The 22,802-nt window shown below is 44.8% G+C and overlaps 1 protein-coding gene across 4 annotated transcripts; it reads right to left on the bottom strand.

The window, feature by feature from the left end:
• C18H7orf25 (chromosome 18 C7orf25 homolog) lies at nucleotides 15,125-18,994 on the bottom strand. 4 transcript variants are annotated; one of them, XM_003360210.4, is made up of 3 exons: nucleotides 18,735-18,993; nucleotides 18,052-18,155; nucleotides 15,125-17,879 (listed from the first exon to the last, which is right to left on the bottom strand). In XM_003360210.4, the coding sequence occupies exon 3, from the start codon at nucleotides 17,856-17,858 to the stop codon at nucleotides 16,593-16,595; it is 1,266 nt and encodes a 421-aa protein (XP_003360258.1). In that variant the 5' UTR covers nucleotides 17,859-17,879; nucleotides 18,052-18,155; nucleotides 18,735-18,993; the 3' UTR covers nucleotides 15,125-16,592. The 4 variants fall into 4 exon arrangements, with proteins under 4 accessions (XP_003360258.1, XP_003360257.1, XP_013841291.1 ...); XM_003360209.4 differs by having other exon boundaries at nucleotides 18,052-18,223; nucleotides 18,735-18,892; XM_013985837.2 differs by having other exon boundaries at nucleotides 18,052-18,185; nucleotides 18,735-18,869.

The following is a 22,802-nucleotide window of genomic DNA, read 5'->3' as shown; positions in this document are numbered from 1 at the left end:
CTGTGGCTGTGGCTGTGGTGTAGGCCAGCAGCTGCAGCTCTGATTCGACTCCTAGCCTGAACTTCCATATGCCATGGGGGGGGCCACTAAAAAAAAAATGACTCAATAAAAAACAAAAACTTGAATTTTACAAAAATGAAATCATCAAAGAATGGCCTTTAATGGTCCTGCACATCTTCTTTCCAAACGTCAAGAAGGTGTGTAGAAAGAAAGAAATTAACACATCCTCTCAGGATGTGAGGAGTCCCAGGTTCATGGTCGTAGATGAAGATCCAGAGGTCCTATGCCTGGTTCCCCAGACGCTCTGCTAAAATATTGTGGGAAGAAAGCCACCAGTAGGGAGCTCTGGGACGTAGGTGGTGTGTATTTTCCCAGGTGCAAGATGGGATTAGAGCAAAGAGAAACGTGAAACCTTTCTATGGGGCACTCAGGGCTGGTCATGGCAGGGGCGTCCCAACCAAAGGGTTAAAAGGTGGCTATTATGTCTACAGAGCAAGACAAATCCCCAAACAACTGAGACCCTGTAGAGGATCGGATGCACATTAGGGCCTGCGGATGCCAAGCAACATCTTTCAAAGGAAAAATAAAGAGCTCGCAAACCAAATTCCCTCACTCACATTTCCTGAATATCCAACCCAGATGGCTAATTGGTGAGCCATTCCACAGCACCCCGGCTCCCTGCCCTTTTGACTTCCCTTTTGTTTATTTAAAGATGTCTTGAATAATCTCCCTCAGGAGAGGTTTTCTCCAACAAAATCAGCAGGATCAAGTAACAATCTCCCAGGCAAGGGGACAGAAAGACTGGGTAGAAAGGAGAACAAAAGCTTCAGCAAGGACCCCAAAAATGATTTGGGTAGAACCATGATTTTCAGTTCGTTCTAAATAAATTCTGATGGATTTATTTTCATGTATGTGACAAAGCAGTCTGGGATTCTTGCGTCCTGTTTGGTAACATGAAAAACTCTTTCATGATCACCCAAAATGCTTCTTAATTAATATCACAAATGTTATTGGAAATAGATGGCTGCTTTGAGACGAGCCTGCAATATTTCTAAATCTTGAATGGTGCTCTAAAATTTCCAAGAAAGAAAACTCCCTCACTCGTTCAAAGGACGGTGGTGGGATGTGTCTTTGGAAAGACTTGCTTTATCGCTGTTTCCGCCTCATTCTCATGGAGATAAAAGGCAGGCCCCCCATGTCCTCACTTGGCATCATGAAATGATGAAACTGCCTACAACTATTCTGTGACATAATGTAAAAAGCTCCTCTGAAAAGGAAAAGGGACATTTCTAGAGAAAAAATAAGAATAAACAAGGAAAAGCTGCATTTCTATAGAAAACAAACAAACTGGGACTTCCCTTGTGGCGCAGCAGGTTAAGGACCCGGCGTTGTCCCTGCAACAGCTCAGGTCACAGCTGTGGCGTGAACTTCCACAGGCGCAAAAATAAAAATGAAGAAATCAATCATTTTTTCCTCTGAAGACACTGGCCCTTTGCTCTAGATGCCTGCAGACAGGTTTTCACAGCTAAAATGATTAAAGCCCAAGCCACATGTTCAGTTCATGGGGACAGTGGAGGGGAAGCCAATTCCTAAGCAACGTGGGAAGGTCCCTGTTTGTAATGATAACGGAGCATCTGAGATGACCAGCCACACTGCTGACAGGGCGCATCCTTGAGGGTGAGACTAAGAGGGTCTTATGTTCCAGGGTTCTCTAAAGCTCCCACTTCTGCCCCATCGAATTACACTTCTTTTTTTTTTTTTTAAATTTTTTTTTTAAATTTTTTGTCTTTTGTTGTTGTTGTTGTTGTTTTCGTTGTTGCTATTTCTTGGGCCGCTCCCGCGGCATATGGAGGTTCCCAGGCTAGGGGTCGAATCGGAGCTGTAGCCACCGGCCTACGCCAGAGCCACAGCAACGCGGGATCCGAGCCTCGTCTGCAACCTACACCACAGCTCACGGCAACGCCGGATCATTAACCCACTGAGCAAGGGCAGGGACCGAACCCGCAACCTCATGGTTCCTAGTCGGATTCGTTAACCGCTGCGCCACGACGGGAACTCCGAATTACACTTCTTAAAGCCTAGAGTTCCTCCGAGCCTGGGCCACAGTGTCACCTGGGTGACAGAGGCAGCCTGGTCCAACTAGGACCCAGGAAGGGGGCAGGGGGCAGGCACACAGGAGGACGAGCCTGCTGTGTCCTGGGAGGGCGGCCCAGTGGCTGCAGTTGAGAAAATGCTCTGAGCGCAGGGAAGTGGCCAGACCCCAGGTGGCCTCAGGAGTGTACTCGGGCAGGAGAAGCCATGGACTAGACTTGGGAAGAAACGGGAATGGAGTGTGAGCTCTGGAGACACGCCTCACCTTTCTCCCTCATGCCTCTGCCTTCCGAACACCACTTTCAGGATAAATTCAGAGGTGGCTCTGCCGTTCCCCCTAAGGAAAGATGGAAGGCAAGGTGGGTGACCCATGATTGCCTGGGCTGGCTGAAGTCACAGATATTATGAATGAAACACAGTATTAATTGTCAGTTGCTGGAGCAGGAGAACTCAGGGCAGCAACCCCTCCCGCCTGCATTTGCTGTCTACATTATTTAGTTGCTCCCCAATCTGAATTTTTTTCTTTGGCTGTGCCCACAGCAAGTGGAAGTTCCAGGGCCAGGGCCTGAACCCAAGCCACAGCAACCGGAGCCACAGCAATGACACTGCTAGATCCTTAACCTGGTGCACCACCAGGGAACTCCCCTAATTTGTATTTTTTATTTCCTAGTCACCGCGTGAACCTTTTAAAGAAGCTGACAATTTCAGGGCAAATGAATTTATGTTCGAGTCTTTTAAAAAATGTAGTGCTTTTATACTCTAGTTGGTTTTTGGCAGCCAGACATCTTAGCATGTATTTTGCTTGTATTCTGCTACAGTGATTCTGAAGTTGAAAGCCGTTTTAATTTTTTTTTTTTTCTTTTTATGGCCTCACCTGCGGCACATGGAAATCCCTAGACTAGGGGTCAAATCAGAGCTGCAACTGCTGGCCTATACCACAGCCATAGCAATATGTGATCTAAGATGCATTTGTGACTTATACCACAGCTGCCAGCAACACTGGATCCTTAACCCAATGATCGAGGCCAGAGATTGAATCTGCATCCTCGCAGAGACCATGTCAGGTCCTTAACCCACTGAGCCGCAGCAGGAACTCCCCAGAGCCTTTTTTGTCCTATATTTTCCAACTCAGGAGTACATTGATAAGAAAATTTGTTCATGTTGTTCCCGTCCTGGTGCAGTAGAGACGAATCCAACCAGGAACCATGAGGTTGCCATCCCTGGCCTCGCTCAGTGGGTTAAGGATCCAGCACTGCTGTGAGCTGTGGTGTACGTCATAGACGTGGCTCAGATCTGGTGTTGCTGTGGCTGTGGTGCAGGCTGGCAGCTATAGCTCCGATTAGACCCCTAGCCTGGGAACCTCCATATGCCGCGGGTGTGGCCCTAAAAGGATTAAAAAAAGAAGAAGAAGAAAGAGAATTTGTTCAATTTGACTTTGTATCTTCCTTAGTGAAAAGACTCTTCTTGAATACAGAGTTTATTCTCTGTTGCTGGCTTGCAACCCTCCCATCCTTGGCTAGGTATATAGAACACCTCAGATATCGAAATCACCGAGTAGATTTGGGCAAGAAGAGCAAGGATGGTAAGAGAAATTATTTTGAAATTAAGGATACTGGGTTGACAATTACGTGGTCCTTCTGATTTCCAGTTATAAGAAGGACGATTTCCCTGCCTAGGATCCATTCAAACAGCCGTGCTGGAGTTTGGGAAAGATACTGCCTTGATTTAACATACCCAATGCCTTACCATGTACAAACTTGGTAAATCCGTTACTTTCAGACCTGGTTATCTGATCACTTGCATCAACATTTAAAGTCCAAGAGCAGCTCTTGCCGAAGGGAGTGGAGGAGGGCGTCCACCGACTGGACCATGATGTGGGCATGATTTTTTTTTTTTTAATCATTGAAGTGTAGTTGATTTACAATATTGTGCTAGTTTCAGGTATACAGCAAAGTGATTCAGTTATATATTACTTGTAAGATTCTTTCCATTATACATTATTACAAGATCGTTAATATAGTTCTCTATGCCATATAGTAAATCCTTGTGGTTTATTTATTTGATATATAGTAGTGTGTATCTATAATCCCAAACTCCCTCCGCCTGCCCCTTCCCCCTTTGGTAACCATAAGTTTGTTTTCTATGTCTGTGAGTCTGGTTCTGCTTTGTAAATAAACTCATTTGTATTTTTTAAAATTTTTATTTATTTATTTATTTTTGTCTTTTTGCCATTTCTAGGGCTGCATCTGCGGCATATGGAGGTTCCCAGGCTAGGAGTTGAATATGGCAGCTGCTGGCCTACACCACAGCCACAGACAATCCAGATCTGAGCCACATCTGTGACCTACACCACAGCTTGCAACAACGCTGAAAGAGTCTTAACCCACTGAGCAAGACCAGGGATGGAACCCACATCCTCACAATGTCGGGTCCTTAACCCGCTGAGCCACAGTGGGAACTCTCAGAATTTTCTTTAGGGTTATAAACTTGTCCCACTGTCCCATTTTTTTCTTTTGAACCAATGTGCTATATTCTAGAAATCACGCAGGAAGAACATATGTTCCTTGCGCTAAATATACGTTCTGCAAGTCAGAAAGAGAGGAGCAGGGCCGAGATGCACAGACACCTTCTTAAGGGGCAGAACTAAACTCACTTTCCGGTCCCAGCCCACAGAGTGCACGTTTGTTTTTCTTTTATAGACTAAGATCATAAGAATCCTCAATAGAAGAAATGCCAAGAGGGCTAGAATTCACCAGATGGTGGCATTAATAATGGAGCACACTAGAACTGATGACAAAGACATCAAGTCTGAAAGTGACACAAAGGACCTACATCCTGTGGGATGGCTCCCACCTCCCAGATTCTGCCTGTTGCCAAATATTTTCATTTCTCTCACATTATTCATGGTATGACACTCGGAATACGGAATTACCCATCACCTCCAAAAATGCTCTGCTGGTGACAAGGTACGATTCACCCCTTCTCGTCACACATGCCTTGAAATAATGCATTGATGGTTATCACCATCACAGGATATTTAGTAGGAGCTTATTTTACTTGTGCCACCCTTTTAATCTGGAAAAGGATTGGAAGTGAGAAGAGAAAAGGGCCAGAACTTGACTAGAACAGGAATTGAAATAGGTCCTGGGGAATTAACGCCCTGTGGTTCCAGTCTTTGAATTGTCTGCCATCAGTGCTGAAAGGCCCCCACTCCCACACAGAGCTGACCTGCTCACAAGTCTCCACCTCCCCCCGACTTCACACCCCACACCCCCAGAGATACACAGACATATCGGAGAGTTACCCCAAACCCACGGAAATGGAAGATAACCCTCATTAAAATCGTCAGGATACCCTAACAATACCCATCCTGGTGGGGGGGGCGGGGGAGGTCATGGGGTGCCAGTCACAGAGTCCTCTACCTGCCATGTCTGAGTGATTGCCAGAAATTTTTACCAGGAGTTAAGGAAAAGGGGGGGGGCAGTAAATTTTTTAGGAGACAAACAAAAATGAGCAGGAATCGGAATTCCCAAAATGCAATGTGGTTGAGCTGCAAAATAAGAAAGGGTTGAGGGATGCAAAAGAAAGGACCCAAAAGTTTGTGGGTGTCGCATATACAATAAACATCTACAAGTTATTCCAGAATGAAGTAATTGGCGTGGAAATTAAAGGCAAACATACGGAAAAGGTACAGAAACTATAACTAGCAAGAAGTGACAGTTGCTAGGCTTTAGGATGTGCCAGATTCTGCTTTCAATGCTATCTGTACAGTGTTTTATTTTAATCCTGATAACAACCCTATAAAATAGATAACTATTCTTATTTTACAGAAGAAAAAAACTAAAGCTTGATAAAGTGAAATCACTTGCCCAGGGCTCAGAGTGGCAAAATGAGGAATCAGATAAGGGCCTGCCTGCCTCCGGGGCAAGGCCCGACCATTACGCTGTGCTGCCTCCCAGTGGCAAGAGATGGTAATTGGCAAACCTGAATTTTAGCTGTTTTTCCTTCATTTTCTTAAACTCTGTTTCCAGCTACAACATGAGGTGGGTTGGACAAAGATGATCTCCAAAATCCTTTTTTTTTTTTTTTTCTTTTTAGTGCCGCACTTGCAGCACAAGGAAATTCCCTGACTAGGGGTCAAATTGGAGCTGCAGCTGCCAGCCTATACCACAGCAACAGCAACTCGGGATCGGAGCTGTGTTTGCAACCTACACCACAGTTCATGGCAACTCCGGATCCTTAACCCACTGAGCAAGGCCAGGGATGGAACTCACATCCTCATGGATACTAGCTGGATACCTAACACACTGAGCCACAATGGGAACTCCCTCCAAAGTCCTTTTTTTTTTTTTTTTTTTATGCAACATTCTTCATTGCACCAGAGATGGGAAAATATGCCCACATATCAAATGGATTCTTAAGTTTCCTGACCTCATGACCAAACTGATAGCAATTCATTCAGTCCGGAATTTATAAATTATATATTATGACTAATCCTTGTCACTTTTGAATTCCCAACATCAGGAACAATTGTCTTTCACTCCAGAGGGGCTTAAAAATGTCGAGTGCATCCTCAGGGATCTATATAAGGCCATTAAACCATCTCCACACTTGTTTTTCTTGGGGGAAAAAAAGAGAAAATGGGGAAAAAATAGAGCTAAACCCTAAGTTAAAGATTACTTATTGGAGTTCCTATTGTGGCTCAGTGCCTTAAGAACCCAACATAGTCTCTGTGAGAATGCGGGTTGGATTCCTTCACCTCACTCAGCGGACTGAGGATCCGCCTATTAGAAGGCATCAAACAGCAAAGGGAAAACACAAATACGCCACCTGCTGGATGCAGCTTTCTTTCGGGGGTCATTTTCACACCACCATTTAGGAAATAGGAAATAGAGTCAAGAAAGGCCTGCATTGTCACGGGGAGGGTGGCTGGAGAGTGGGGCTGTCTCGGCCATGAGAATTTTGGGACAGGGTTCAGAGAAAAGGCAGCCCAGAAAAAAGAGGGCTCCGAAAATCTGCCTAAACAGTCTGTTCAAGATCTTGGCTGCTCTTATGCTGAGTATAAGCTGAGCCATCATTTAAGAGGTCTATCAGAGAATAATGGCCATGTAAGAAATGGAAACAACCTAAATGTCCATCAACAGGTGTACATATATACAGTAGAATATTATTCAGCCGTAAAAAAGAATGAAATAATGCCATTTGCAGCAACATGGATGCAACTAGAGATTCTCATATTAAGCAAAGTAAGAAAAAGAAAGACAAGTACCATATAATATCACTTATATGTAGAAGCTAAAACATGGCACACGGAGTTCTCTTGTGTCGCACCGGCATTGTCACTGCTGTGGCTCAGATCATGGGTCCAATCCCTGGCCCAGGAAATTCCACATGCTGCAGGCGCAGCTAAAAACAAAACGAAATTAAAATATGACACAAATGAACTTACCTGTGAAACTGAAACAGATTCATGGACATAGAGAAAAGACTTGTTGTTGCCACAGTGGAAGGGGTTGGGGGAGGGCTGGATTGGGCATTAGACGTTAGCAGATGCAAGCTATTCTCCATGGAGGCAATAAACAATAAGTTCCTACTGTAGAGCACAGGGAACTATATTCAATATACGATGATAACTCATAATGGAAAAGAATATTTTTAAAAAGAATATGTGTATGTATATGTAATATATATATATAGGTATATGTGTGTGTGTGTATATATATAAAACATTGTAAATAACCGGTACTTTAATTAAAAAGAGAGAGAAAGAATAATGGCTGCAGAGCAGGAAAGCTGAGCGGAATGATCAGAGGCAACACGCAGTTTGGGAGTAGGAGGCTGGAGATGACGCCCCTGAGAGAAAAGAAACCTGCCTTACCACCAAAGGCCTTCAGCTGCTCTCTCAGGCCACGAGCTGGAATAGAACCACACCCGAAGAAGAAGGGCTATGCCCCAGAAATAGGAGCAAAACAGAAAGCAATACAGCAAACCAACAGCCAAATGTGGACAGGATCAAGGCTAATGCACAAGTAAATGAACTGCCTACCAAAACAAAACTGGACAGTCTTTAGAGGAAGAAATTCTATAACTTATTGTCTACAATGTCTAGCAAAAAAAAAAAAAAAAAACAAAAAAACAGTAACTACTAAGGCAAATGAAGAAGCAAGAAGAAGCTACAGATACTTGAGGAAAAAAAGAGTCAATAGAAACACATCAATAGAAGGTCCAGATTTGGGAGTGAGCAGATAAGGATTTAGAGAAGAAGTTAAAGAAAAAATATCTTTAATGAATTGAAATATAAGGAATGTATCATATGTCTGTAAATGGTATGTGTGTGTGTTTCCCTTCCTTTATTTTGAATATATCTTTTTGGATATATTCATCCACATGCAGATAAATTACACATAGGACCTTAACCTCAGACTATATCCTAGTCTCATATAACCGGTCTCGACAAATTTCATGATTTAAATCAGATATTACATGTTCTTTCACCATGAAGGAATTCAATGAGTACTCAGTAACGGAAGGATACATAGATACAGAAAAGCAACCCTTGGGAATTAGAAAATATTTTGAGCTGAAAGAAAATGTAATGAACCAAAACTTATGGGATGCAGCAACGAAGGAATATTAATGCTCTTAAATACATATAAAAAGATTGAAAATCACTTATCTAAGTCTCCAGTTCAAGCACTGCGGAAAAAAGCAGCAAGTGAAACACAAAAATAAGAAAAGGCAGGAAATAATAAGCGTAGAAGCAAAAATCAACGAAATATAATGTAGAACATCAACAAACCCAAAATTTGCTTCTTAGAGAAAATGCACCCAAATCAATAACCTGTAGCCAGACCGACCGAGGGAAGAAGAGGAGAAAGGCACAAGTGACAAGTATCAGGCACAAACAGGAGACATCACACCATCTCACGGAGATTAAGAAAGACGAAAAAGATGCTGCGAAAAGCCTCGTGCCAATAAATGTGCATTTTTTATGTCAATAAATTAGATGACGTGAGTAAAAGTTGAAATCCTAATTTACCATAACTGGCACAAGATAAAATAGAAAATGTGAATAATACTGAATCTGTAATAATAAATACATTCATTAAAAGAACCCTCTCAGAAAGAAGAGGCCTCCCTGGTGAATTTGCTCAAACATTGAAGAAAAAAATCAGATCAATCATAACCAAACCCTTAAAAGACAGAGAGAATCAAAAGAGGGAACCCATTCCACCCCATTTTATGAAGCCATCAGAATGTTGCTTCCTAAACCTATAAGTACATCGTGAAAAAGGGAAACCATAGGCCAATACATTTCGTGAACGTACAACAAAACTTCAGCAACTCAAATGCATGTTTGTGTAAAAGAGTCATATAGCTTTGACCAAATGGGAGTCATTTCAGAAATAAAAGTAAAGCCAATGTAATGAACATCAACAAAATTAATGAGAAAAATCGACTGGCAACATCAAAATTCAAATAAACCTACAAACAGAGTATTAATAAAAAATAATTTATCAAGGGTGCTGGATCCAAGGTCACTATACAAAATCAGTGACATTTCTATGAGAGCCACAAATCAGCAGAAAATAAATCTGCAATTACCATGTACCATAGCATCAAAACATAACATACTATAAACAATCTAATGGCATATATATAAAATATCTACACTGAGAACTGTCAAATTTCTTTAGTAAATAGAAGGGTGCACTCTAATCACTGACTGGGAAACTCAATGTTGTTAAGACATCAAGTCTCCCAAAATGGATTTATGGATTCAGTGTAATTCCAATAGAAATAAAATCCTAATGGTTTTTCTTTTTTGCGTGGGAGTGGGGTAAAAAATGGATAAGCTGATTCTAAGGTTTATTATGGAAGGGCAAAGGATCTAAAATGCCCAAGGAGACACTGAATAAATAGAACAAAGCAAGCGCATTTAACCCACCAGATACAAAACATACTAGAAAACTACAGAAATTAAGACAGGGCAGTACTGTTACTAGAACACGCAGGTAGACCAATATAATAGAAATAAGAGTCCAGAATAGATGCAAAAATCTCCCACCTCTTATTTGGGGAAGCAAAAGCTGCAATTCAGTGGAAAAAGGTATATGCGGCTGGTCATTTGGACAACTATACGGAAAAAATAAACGTTGACCCCCTACTTATGCCAACCTCAATATAGAAGTTAATGCAAAATCACGTTTAAAAAGAAATCTAGGAGACTATCTTCCTAAGAACAGGCAAATCCTTCTTAAGCCACAACAAAACCTACTAATAAAAAGGTAATTAAATTGGTCACAATCAACAACATTTAGTCATGAAATCTCACAAGACAGTGAAAAAAGAAACCACAGAGGGAGAATACGCGTTTTAACAGCAGACTCATATTCAGAATATACAAAGAATTCCTACAAATTAATGAAGAGACCTAGGCACCCCGGTTAAATGGTAGGCAAAACATTTGCACTGCACCGTAAAAGAAGAGTAAAGTGGCCAAGGTCGACAAGAAAGTCGCTCAGTGTCATCAGTAAGCAGAGAATTACGAATGAAAAGTGTAAGGAGACAACACCTTCCATTCAGCCGAGTGGCTAAAATAGGAGTGGAAATACCAGGTGTTGGGTAGTAATGTAAATACTGAAACTCTCACACTGCTTCTGACTGTGTCACTGTGTCCAGTCACTTTGGGAAAGGGTTCAAGCACTCTGCACGACTGCATTTATTGTTTCGTGTCCCATTTCGGCCATTCATCCTTTGGGGGACAAATAAACCTTAATGTCAGAAATATTTTCTTTCTTTTTTTTTGCTTTTTAGGGCTGCACCCATGGCATGTGGAGGTTCCCAGGCTAGGGGTCTAATTGGAGCTGTAGCCACCGGCCTACACCACAGCCACAGCAACTCGGGATTCGAGCCGCATCTGCAACCTACACCAGAGCTCAGGGCAACGACGGATCCTTAACCCACTGAGCGAGGCCGGGGATTGAACCCGCAATCTCATGGTTCCTAGTTGGAGTCGTTTCCATTGCACCATGACGGCAACTCCAGAAATATTTTCTAATACACGTAATGAAAAGCCAACTACAGTGGCTTAAATAAACCTGGGCTTTTTTTTTTTTTTTTTTTTTTTTTCTCAGCACCAGCGACTATGGCATTCCCTCCACATTCCTCTCATCCTCATAAAGTCAGTTTGCTTTTTTTTTTTTTTTTTTTTTTGGTCTTTTTAGGGTCGCACCCATGGCATATGGAAATTCCCAGGCTAGGGGTCAAATCGGAGCTGTAGCTGCCGGCCTACACCACAGCCACAGCCACGTGGGATCCGCCAGATCCAAGCCAAGTCTGCGACCTACATGGAAGCTCACGGCAACACAGGATCCCTAAACCACTGAGAGAGGCCAGGGATTGAACTTGCGTCCTCATGGATACTAGTTGGGTTTGTTACCGCTGAGCCACAGGGGGAACTCCCTCATGATGTCATTTTATTCCGAATGGTGACACGGTCACTTCCTCCACTCTCCGGTTCCTCTACACGCTGGCCACCCCTGCTCCACCGCAGGCCTGGCCATGGCCCACATTAAACCGAGGTGGGAGGAGGGGGCAGCACTTACAGACTAATTGGCCAGGAATCTGGCCACTCCCTGATGCAGGCAAGGTGGGGAGCAAGGATCTGCATGTTTGCAGCCCCTGCAGGAGGGAGAACAGGACCAGGCTCCCTGTGCCAGGCCGGCTGTCGCGGTGACCCTTTGGGACCTCACTGTTTGTCCTCCAGGTCTCAGCCTCTCGGATTGTCCATCCTTTCACTGCTTTGCTGAATTCTGGGAAATTTATTAAGAGCTCCATTGCAGTTCAGAGGTTTTTATTTAGTTTTGTCTGGTTGACTTTTTTTAAGTTTGTATCAGAACTTTCAACTGTAGGGAGACTTTTTCTACTACTACCCAAGTCCTGATCTTCTCTCCTTAAGGTTTCTATACTTTATAATTTCTTTAAACATGTTTTATTCATGCGGAGATGGACTTCTGATTCCTTGATGTCAGGGACGGGGGCCGTGGTGGGGGCTTCCTCCCAGTGCACGCCTGGCCCTTCTCCCCTCTGGGAACACAGTCATTTACTGGATACCTGGCATGCTGGCTCATCTCTACTCATCTCCTTTTGAGAATAAGGCTCCTATGAAAGAGGTGTTCTCCGCACCAGACAAGCTGCTCATCACATCACAGGCCCAGCACTACCTGCGCCTGAGTGGGTAGTGTCTGCTTAGTTCTGGGGTTCAGGCCACTTGCTACAGACATAAACCACATACTCCATCTTCACCACATGCCATGTTTTGTCAACAAATGCTATTTTAGCCTCCACCTGCCTCTGATTCATCCCAATTTTTTTTTTTTTAGAACATATGTGGGGAACAGCCCAAAGACCCCAACATGTAGTTTATATTATTTATCAAATTATTTTGCTATTATCTTAAGTTCTTTTTTTTTTTTTTTTTTTTTGTCTTTTTAGGGCTGCACCCTCGGCATATGGAGGTTCCCAGGATAGGGGTCTAATCGGAGCTGTAGCTGCCGGCCTATGCCAGAGCCACAGCAACGCCAGATCTGAGCCTCGTCTGTGACCTACACCACAGCTCGCGGTAACGCCGGATCCTTCACACACTGAGTGAAGCCAGGGATCGAATCCTCATCGGATTCGTTTCCACTGCACCATGACAGAAACTCCCACCATTAGCTTAAGTTCTTGTAGCACTTTGTGCTGCTAACTCACTGGTGGCGGAAGATTTTCTCGGAGGTTTTCACAATCTCTCCCTGAAAGCTCATCGAGGCAAAGTTTCCTTTCCCCTGGACTCTGTGACGCTTGGGGAATGGAAGGATCCCCAGGTCATAAAGGATATGCCATGCCTGCTTCTGTCCTGTATCTGAAAGATGGTGCTTCCCTGAGACCCATCTTTATACTAATTTCACACTCCTGGGCCCACCCTGCAAAGCTACTAGTAGAGCACAGGCTGGGTCTGATGTCTCTCAAGCTTATTTTCTTCCACTTGGAGCCACTGGAGTCACACCTTCTTGCTGTCACCTGGGCAAAGTTTACAGGATCCTTTTTCTCAGGGAATGCATCTAGCCTTTCCAAAGTCTGGGCTCTTGGGATTACCTCTCTACCTCAAAGTAGGTCTTATGCCTCTAATTCTAACCCAGCAGAGAGGTTAATCCCCAGGTCCCTAACATTCAGGCTGGGGGTTCATCGCTGCCTTATATCCTCTGGGAAACAAGATGCCCACAGGGGTTCGTGTTCTTCGCCTGGAATCCATTTTATCTGGGATGTTTGTGTCTCCATTCTTTAAAGGGACATTTTAGGCAGCTCTCATTTTTTTTTTTTTTTTTTTTAGGATATCTTGTTTTGGTATGAGTCACGCTTCTGTTCCAAAAACTGAATTTGAAAACATTCCCAATACAGTAACGATCCGAGACGACTGGCCTGCAATTATACAAATTAAGATACAGCCCTCGAGCTCCAGGCTTTACCAGGGCCTTGACCCCAAGCAGGAGCTGCCAACATTCGCATCTGGGGAAGGGGGAGGGCAAAGAGACGGAACACATCTTACCATGTTAAATATTTCCACCCCACTTGTAGGGTACTATTTTTTTTTTAAATTGAGCTGAAAGTCACAAAACATGAAACTGATTTAAAAGTGAAAAATTCAGTGGCTGTAGTACATTCATAATGCTGTATAACAACTACCTCAATGTACTTCCAAAACATTTTCATCACCCCAAGTCGTTCAAGCCAGAACTGACCTACTTACAAAGACTTACCAAGTGCCTGTCCTGTGTCAGACACAGTATGCCCAAATTATTATTATTTTTATTATTATTTTGCCTTTTTAGGGCCACACCCGCGGCATATGGGGTTCCCAGGCTAGGGGTCAAATCAGAGCTATAGCCGCTGGTGTATACCACGGCCACAGCCACACCAAATCCAAGCCATGTCTGTGACCTACACCACAGCTCATGGCACCATCACATTCTTAGCCCACTGAGCAAGGCCAGGGATAAAGCCTGCGTCCTCATGGATGCCAATCAGATTCATTTCTGCTGTGCCACGACAGGAACTCCCATGTTATTTTTCAGAGTAAGGACATTATTTCATATTTAAAAGTTAGCAAAGCTTAACGTTAGGAAGTTAACTGGACTTGAACGTTTTCTGGAGGCCATCAACTATTTTAGCAATCTTCTCAATGACTACAGATTAAATAGGTTTTCTAGTTAATTCGAACTCATATTTCCTAAGGAAATCATCTGTTGTCATTCAGATTTTAAACTTATCAAACTAGTACATAGCTGTTGTGTATTTTCCTCCGAAGCTGTTTCATATCCTTCTCTCAGCTCTTCTCCTGGTCTCATAGCTCTTGCGTTACACTTTTTGGTTTCTGGGCTTTCCTTGAGGATTCTTGTGACTTGTTGACTCTTCCATGGATCACATTTATTCTCCATCTCCGCCCCTCATTTGAAGGTGATTCAGCTTCCTTTAACTTCTAGTATCCGTTATATTCCGTTTGACACCCCAAATTACCTTGCTCTATTTTTCAGTGGCATACTGACACGACAGGCACTTGATGAACGTTTATGACGTAAGTATCAGGTCAAGTCTGCCTTGAACAAGTCCAACACGTATTCATGACTACACCCACCACGTTGCTGCAGACAAGGCCACCAACACAAGCCCGTCTTTAAGTCCTTGAATGCTTCCTTCACACTACAGTTTTGTTCTTTTCCTAAGAGATCTGATCAAGACCTGTCCTTCCTGAAAATGGCCAGTGGTTAACATCTAACTCTTCAGAGAACCTCGCCTGCTTTTCTAGCTTCACGTCCTTTCATCCACACGAGCCTGGACTCTGAACAGGCCTCGTATTCACACTTCAGGACCTTTCCAGTTCACTCTCTGTATCCGTAAAATCTCACATCACACCCAACCCTCTCAAAGGCCACTTCCTGACCCCACAGCAAAACTTCTCCCTTACTCTGTTCCCACAGAATGGTACACATCATTCTTTTAGAAAATTTAGTACATTTATTATACTTCAACTGTTTACCTCCATTTCAGACTACGAATTCTAACAGCAAAGAGCAGTATTCATCTTTGGTACCAATAACTGTTACAACAATGCTCAGTACATCATAGTACCAAGTACTTTAGTAATTTCCATAGGTGCTTGAAAAAGCCTAAGTCCAGCTTCTAACCGTAGACAATTTCCGTTGCAGTGAAAGTTGAATCTGCTTCTTTATACTAAATGGAAAAGCCAGGTCACAGCCTAGGAAATGTGTTGGGTTAGTGGCAGCATCTCTCCCAAGAGAAACACCCCCTCCACTCTGCGCTTCATTTCAGGGCTCATGGGCCCCGATGATCAAAGTCCACCTACTCAACGCTGTGGCTGGAAACCAAAGGCTCCTCCACCCACTAAACAGGCCTACACAGTAGAAAGGTCAGGCTGCGGGGACACAAAATCAAGTTCCATTACTGGCTCCTATATGTAGCACAAATTAGCACTTAAGCATTAAGACTCAATTCAAATGGAGGGAACACATATTGACTTTGCTAGTGTATCTTCACTGCACATTAATAAGACACCTACCACAACATGGACATAAACATTTCTTTTTAATTACAACCGTTTGTCATATAACTGGCACGGAATCTCCTTGACACTATTTCACGGGAGACGTTAACAAGATAATGCAGTTGTCCCTTGCCGCTTGCAAAAACAAGGAGTGTTCTCGATCTGAATCCTGGCAATGTGGGGGCTGCTTACACTGAAAAGTAAAATCTGAACTATTTCACATAATTCTTTTTCAATATATTCAAATTAATATTTAGACATCTTAGGCTTGTAGCATTGTGACTGCTGTCTATCTTTTCACGATGGTGTATCAAGAGGTTCATGGGACTCCTGGGATCAGAATTCACTTTATTTCCTTCTGTATTAATGTACTTTTTGTAAACATACCCACCAGACTGCACCTGAAAGGGAGCAATCAAGAAAGTTTCTTTTCATTAGTAACAGTCATCATTTTGAAATCTAAACTTAATTATAAACTATTACCTCCAAGCCTCAACCCGTATCAGCTGATAAATCAATACAATGAAAAACAAGCTGCAGAGTTTTCTCCAGGTATTTAATGCAAGATGCAACGTAGCCACAGTCCAAGAAATGCAATTACCATTAGGGAAACTGTAGCCCTACTGGATTGTGGGATATTGGTATTGTGATACAGCTAAAAGCCTTACACAGTTCTGTTCTAATTATAATGTAGCCAGTTTGATAAATAAGGCTGCCTCTTGTGCTTTTTCTACTTTAGGTTATAAACTTTATAGATGAGACACACAATCAACTTTACTGGTTTAAGGGTCCTGAGGATTATTTTTACTATGGACCTCTTTTTGTCTCCAGTGAAGATGGCAAGACCCAGCCTTTGGTATAAATAACTTATTTCCATGACAATATTTAAAGGATGTCATTAGTGTTTGCTGTCAGTGGTGCAGTCTTTGGGTAAGGGGGTAGCTAGGGCCTCTTTGCTCTCAGTAAGTGCTCTGGGCTGGTGGATAAACACACTAAATTTAACACCCTGGTTGTTGGCAGCTCTAACAAAACCACTATTGGCAGTCATTGTGATGGCTTTTAGGGTGTCTCCCGTCCCAAAAATCGTTAATGAGCGGCTGTTGATTTTTGAACTGGCCACTAGTCTCAAGGCACGCTCAGAAGGCTGGTCTGGGACCACATTAATTCGCTTAATCAGCAGTGCGGCCCTCTCTCTCTCCCCTGGTCCTCCTAAGGTATCTAGAATGGACTGAAAATCCTTGACGGCAGATTCGCAAGCAAACAGCTCCTTGTCCTTCATGAATGCCTCCAGCTCCGGCAGAACCTGCTCTTTCCTCTCTTGCTCTGCTTGTTCTGTGAGCACTTTTTCTTTGAAGACAAAGTGGCAGCCTCCATAGCTGAGGGCAGATACATATGTGATTAGAGTGGTGATGTCCAAATTCACTCTTTTGCACACGTCCACCTTGATCTCCGTCGGAAAGGCAACACGAGCCAGGATGTTTTCTCGGTCTACTCTGGTCACCTGCAGAAGTTCAGGGCCCTCGTCATCCGATTCCCTCTCACTCAGCTGGAGCTCTTCAGGGTGATCTAACAGGGAGTTCACCGCCACTATGTCTCCTCTTACAGATATGCCCATTTCTCTCAGCTTCTCTGCCATGGGGCTGGAGACGCTGTTGTAAAACGCAAAGATGATGTGAGGGTTGCTGTACTGCACTGGCTGCTGGTGACTGGCCTGCAGGAAGTCTTCAGCCTGCTCAATGATGCTCTTGTCCCCATACTGACCCCTGCCCAGCCAAATGTTATGCAGCGCTTCGGCCTTTCGGCCAATGGCTTTCACCCAAGTGTGACCGCCATTTGCAACCACATCTACCACGAGGGTCTGCTTTTCTCCCAAGGCGTCTGTGTAACCGAAGACATGAAGGACACTGACCACCTCTTCCAGGTTTTCTGCCGATTCCACGATGGCTCTCAGATGGGTTAGGTTAGTGCTCTGTAAGTGGGACTCTTTAATAGCTACCTTCCCAGCTTCTACTTTCTGTAAGAATTTTAACTCTGCCTTCAATTTGCTGCACAGCTTTGCACCACCTTCTATGCCACCTTTTCGTGATCTAGAAAGTGATTCTGCTCTCTTGATCAGCTCCTTGGCTATAGCGATTCGTTCACAGAGCATGGAATGTGCAGACATGCTGACAGCATTATTCCTTTCCTATGAGAAGAAAAGAAACAAATCAATGGCAATCAAGGCTTCACGCAGGATTCTGAGACTTCAATCTAACAGAGACGATGGAGGCCAGGGCGTCTGCATGTGTGATTCCAGAGCGACTCCCTCCCAAATTGCTAAGGAAAGATAACAGCTGTGCCCGTGAACTCCTCCTTACCTATGCTGGATCCACACGCTTTAGGCCCTCATTTCTTCAGCCTGAAGGTCACGGCGTCCTCAACATGCCCGGGTTAGGATAAAACGCAGGGGGTTGGCAACCTGCTGCGTTAGGGAATTCCCTCATCAGCAGGCCTTACCGTTTGGTTGTAGAGAAGGTCAAGATAAAAAGACTGAAATAAAATTATCCACACAGACTAGCTGGTTAACGAACTGTCCAGAACAAGAGTCTCTCCATTGGCCACGCTAAGCCTTTCATGAATGGGGCTCCTTCAACCAGCTGCCTCGGGATTTCCCAGGGGCACACGGTACGCACGCCAAGGAATCAAGAGTGCCCGGTCCCTGAATGTGACATCAACCCAGCGGATGTTTAAAGGTTTTAGGAGCCCACCAACTTGGCTCCTGGTCCCACTTGAAGGGAAAAAGCCTGGAAGATAAACTCCACGGGTGCAGCCCGTGGCGGCCCGGGCGGACGGGCCTGGGCCTTCGGGAGGGCATCCAGCCTTCCAGCTTCACCTGCACCGCTGGCCCCGCAGGTCCGGCTCGGGCTCCAACAGCCCCCGCGGCCGGCGCCAGGGCCCCGCGTCCACCGCCCTCCCCGCCAGGCCGGCCGGGCCCAGCCCCGCCTCGGCCGCGGAAGGGGCGCGCCCCTCCCATCCCCTCGCCCCTTCCCCAGCTCCTCACCGGCAGCGCCCAGGACCGCGAGCGCGAGCAGGCAGGCACGTGCGGGCGAGGCTCGGACCCGCCAGGAAACCTCGCCCAGCAGCCCCCACCCCACTCAGGCCTCCGCGGCTGCTCCGCCTGCGCAAGCCCCGCCACCTCGGGCGCCTAGCGCGTCACGTGGCCCCGCGCCGGGTGACGCCGGGCCCGCGATTCCCAGACGGCAGCGCGGCCTCCTGAGCAGGGCTGACGCCAGAGCGGCGGCCATGTTTGCTGAGGGCAGCGACGTCGCCCACGCCCGCCGCGGGGCGGGCCTGGGGACGTGGGGCCGCCTCGCCCCGGGAAAGAGGCGGGGGCGGAGCTCTGGGGCCACGCCTCTCCCCGGCTGCGGCGCCGGCTGCTCGGTCCCCCGGGTGCCAGCAGTCTCGCTGGTCAAGGTTAGCCTTCTCTCCGGCGGGGGGCGGTGGTTTTTGATGAAGCAAACGTCCTGGCGGCGCCTAACTCCCCCAATCAGGCCGAGTGCACCATTTTGCTGTCAAGTTCAAAGGCCTACAAGCGCTCGACAATGGTTGTTGTCTTAGAAAAAAAATGTGGCTTATTTTAACAGAAGAGAAAACAGGCTGGAGAGGCTTGTCAAAGGTTACACAGCTGGCAGGTGCTGGAGCTGGGATTTCTAACTCGGAGCCAAAGCACTTTACACCTGCACCATCCTGAGCTCTCCATAGAAAGTGTGCTATTAGGGATGTGCTGCGTTTCTTAAAAGGACAAATGACCGGTGGCTTCTGAAGGGCTGGAGAATTGCTATTAGCTTAGTAATGTCCAGAGGCTGATTTTAAAGATTAAAGAGCACTTTAAGTTAATCCTTTCCTAAACCCAACTGAAATGACAGTAAAGCAATGAAGAAGGAATAAACTCCAAAGACTAAAAAAAATTGTCAACACATTTCTGGAAGACAAAGAACAATGACAACACTTCCTCAGGGCTTACTATGTGGCAGATATTGTTCTAAGTGTTTGTTCACATATTAATTTAGCCTAAAAGATATATTTTAGCATTAAGTCTGCCAGAGAGAGGTTATTTGAACCCAGGAAGCCTCTTTGCGGATGGGGTAGGTAGTTAGCTGAGAGAAAACTGCCTCAAGTGGTTCACAAGGCAGAACCCAGAAAGGCTCTGGAACTACCGAGGAAGGCAAGGAGGGGAGCAGTGAGGCAGGACTGAACCTGGGCCGTGCTTACTGCTTACAAGTTTTTAAAGCAAGTCCTGTGAAGCTGGGACGGTTACCCATTGTTCCCCAGGCAGAAGCCTAGAGTTTGCGATGGGTTCCAGACACACCATGAAAAGAAAATTTCATACTGCATCGCAAAACGCTGTCCGCCCCTTCCCTGCGCCTTCCAGAATGCTGGCGCTCCTGTCCCACCGCCCTTACGACCCCCTTCCCCCAACCCTGATTTTCCTCTGGAGAAACAGAGCAAATGAAAGACCACAGAGAAATGGTTTAGAGGTGCCCACATCGAGCGTCTCTCCTCCACCGCTTTGTGAGTAGGTTTGGGACTCACAAACACAGCACTTCCAAACATTTTTTAGTTTGGAATCTGAAGAAAACAGAAAGCAGAAAAAAATGTTTGTTTGCTTTTTAAAAAAATATCCTTAACTAGCATTCTCAGAGAAAAGATACTTCCTTCAGTCATGAGTCAAGAGAAGGATTTTTTTTTAAGGGGAGGTAACGGAGCATGGAAGAGTTCAAATACGAGCTTTAGAAACAAAACCAAAGACAACGAAGAGGCAATTTCTCAAAGAAATGCTATAAAATTTAGGAAAACTGAAAGATGTTTCTACAATCAAGGACCTACTGAGTGTTCAACACAATGAATGTTAAGAAACCCACAAAAAGGTACCTCGTTGTGAGATCTCCGAACACTGCAGGTAAAAGATCTTAAGAGCCACAGAGGAGGCAAAGGTAAAAACAAAGGATGTGGCAACAGCATTATGCTTCTCGTCAACAACACTGGAATCTAGAAGGCCATGAAGAAATGCTTTCGAAATGCGGAGGTCTTTCTAACCTAAAAATTTTAAACCCAGCCAATCACGAGATAGAGGAGAATGAAGTGTCAAACACGCAACTGGGCTGAAATAGAGCAGGAAGAGGGCTCCAAGGTACTTCTTGGAACCCGTGCTGGGAGAGAAGGGGTGTGAAAGGCTGGGTTCCCTGGTATCTGACCAGAGGAAAAGAGTGTGTTGGGGGGGACTGGCAAGAATTAATGACCGCTATAAGGAAAACAGAGCAAAGAGAAATGTGAGGAAAAGCAATCATAGTATATACTTACATGCCTGTAATAAAAGTCTTCTCAACTAAACACAGTGATCTAATTAAACTGAAGCGGTGGAGCAGTGAGGGCAGTACGGAGCTCTTGAGTTCTCATCTTGCAGAATAAAACATCTGTATGATCGAGAACCTTCAGGGATTCAGAAATAACCCCATAAGCCTGCTCTTTTGAAATGTGGCAGTACCTGATAGAATACCTAAAAGTGAAAATTAAGGAAACTTGGGGACTTTAAGGCCTTCGAAAAAGGGCTAACGTTATCTCCCTTGTGCTTAGGAAGTGATCACTTACTAGTCAGCCAGGTATTCTGGTTTTATGTGGTCCTTGAGAGCAGGGTCAAGGGAGGAGTCTGAACTCAAGGAACTTGTCTGAGGCAACCCCAACCCTAACCCTAACTTGTCGGAGGCAATGCTGCCACTAATGCAGGGCCACTGGACTGGGTTTCAGGACATTAGGGGTCTAGAGCAAAGGAGCTACTACCAACTCTTACATGAAACCCACTGGACTGGGTTTCAGGACATTAGGGGTCTAGAGCAAAGGAGCTACTACCAACTCTTACATGAAACCCACTGGACTGGGTTTCAGGACATTAGGGGTCTAGAGCAAAGGAGATACTACCAACTCTTACATGTTCCTGGGCAATTCACTGAATTATCAGTTTGCGTTTCTTTATAGCAGGGGCTCGGAGCTTGCCTACACTAGCTAGGAAAAACCTGATAAAGAGGAGGTTAAGGACTCAGAGCTGGCAGTTTGGGACCATGGACATAAAATCCACAGGCTGGACATAACTGAGGCGCTTGGGCATGTTCAGGGATGCAGACAGGGGGTTCCCAGACCAAAAAACTGAGCTTTCCAAGAACTACAACAAAAGAGAACAACTTAAAATTGAGGTCAACGACAAGAACTAAGTGAGAACCAAGGGAGGAGTGTGCTAGGTCGATTCCGTTCAACTGGGCTTTGCACTTACTGGGAAAGAGGCAGAGAATGAACTCTGGACACAGGTCTGCTTCAGCCAACGTTTCCCGTCTTTATTCGTAGGACTTACTCTGTTAGCAGCCCTAAGAACCTCCACAAGCTTTCCTTTTGTCTTAAATATAAGTGCCTTAACTCGTCCCTTCTTTGATTTGTAGAATTTTGGCATTCCTTTGATTTCTTAATGATGGACATTAGAGGGGGACTAAGCAAATTCAAAGGGGCTAAAACTTACAAACTACTGCACTACGAATGTGCCAGCCCTTTCACTTGCATGATTAAGTTTAGTCCTGAGAAAACCCTGAGATTAATTCCCTTGGCAGGCAGTCACTCGGCCAGTGAAGTGAGAAAGTGGAGACCGGATTCCAAAAACCACTCCTTATTGTCACATAGTTCTCTTTCTAATGTGCTAGACTCACAATGTACATACCGAGAGCCCACAGGAGAGACTGTTACATCAAATGAGGCCTTCGAGGCAAATGTCTAAAAACAGGTCAAGCTGGCATCTCCCATCACTCATCACTACACTTCTGCTACCATAAGGAGACAGGGTGTTACACCAATAGTGGGTAGAACTGGGAATCCTGGCAGAAATGCTCCCCCAAACTTGGCTAAATCGTCATCAAAATCTTTTGAGCTACATTTAATCATAGAAATGCCCACTATCTCTCAGCTGTCAGATCAGTGACATTCAAAAACTCTGTTCCGGAGCAAGAATAATGACATGGTTTCTCTTATCCTATTTGATGCCTCAAAAGACAAAGAAAACTCAGTACTACGCCTTCACACAGGATGAAAA

This window comes from Sus scrofa, chromosome 18 (assembly GCF_000003025.6).
Source record: "Sus scrofa isolate TJ Tabasco breed Duroc chromosome 18, Sscrofa11.1, whole genome shotgun sequence".
Classification (NCBI taxonomy): domain Eukaryota; kingdom Metazoa; phylum Chordata; class Mammalia; order Artiodactyla; family Suidae; genus Sus; species Sus scrofa.
This window is presented reverse-complemented; position numbering and strand designations above follow the sequence as displayed.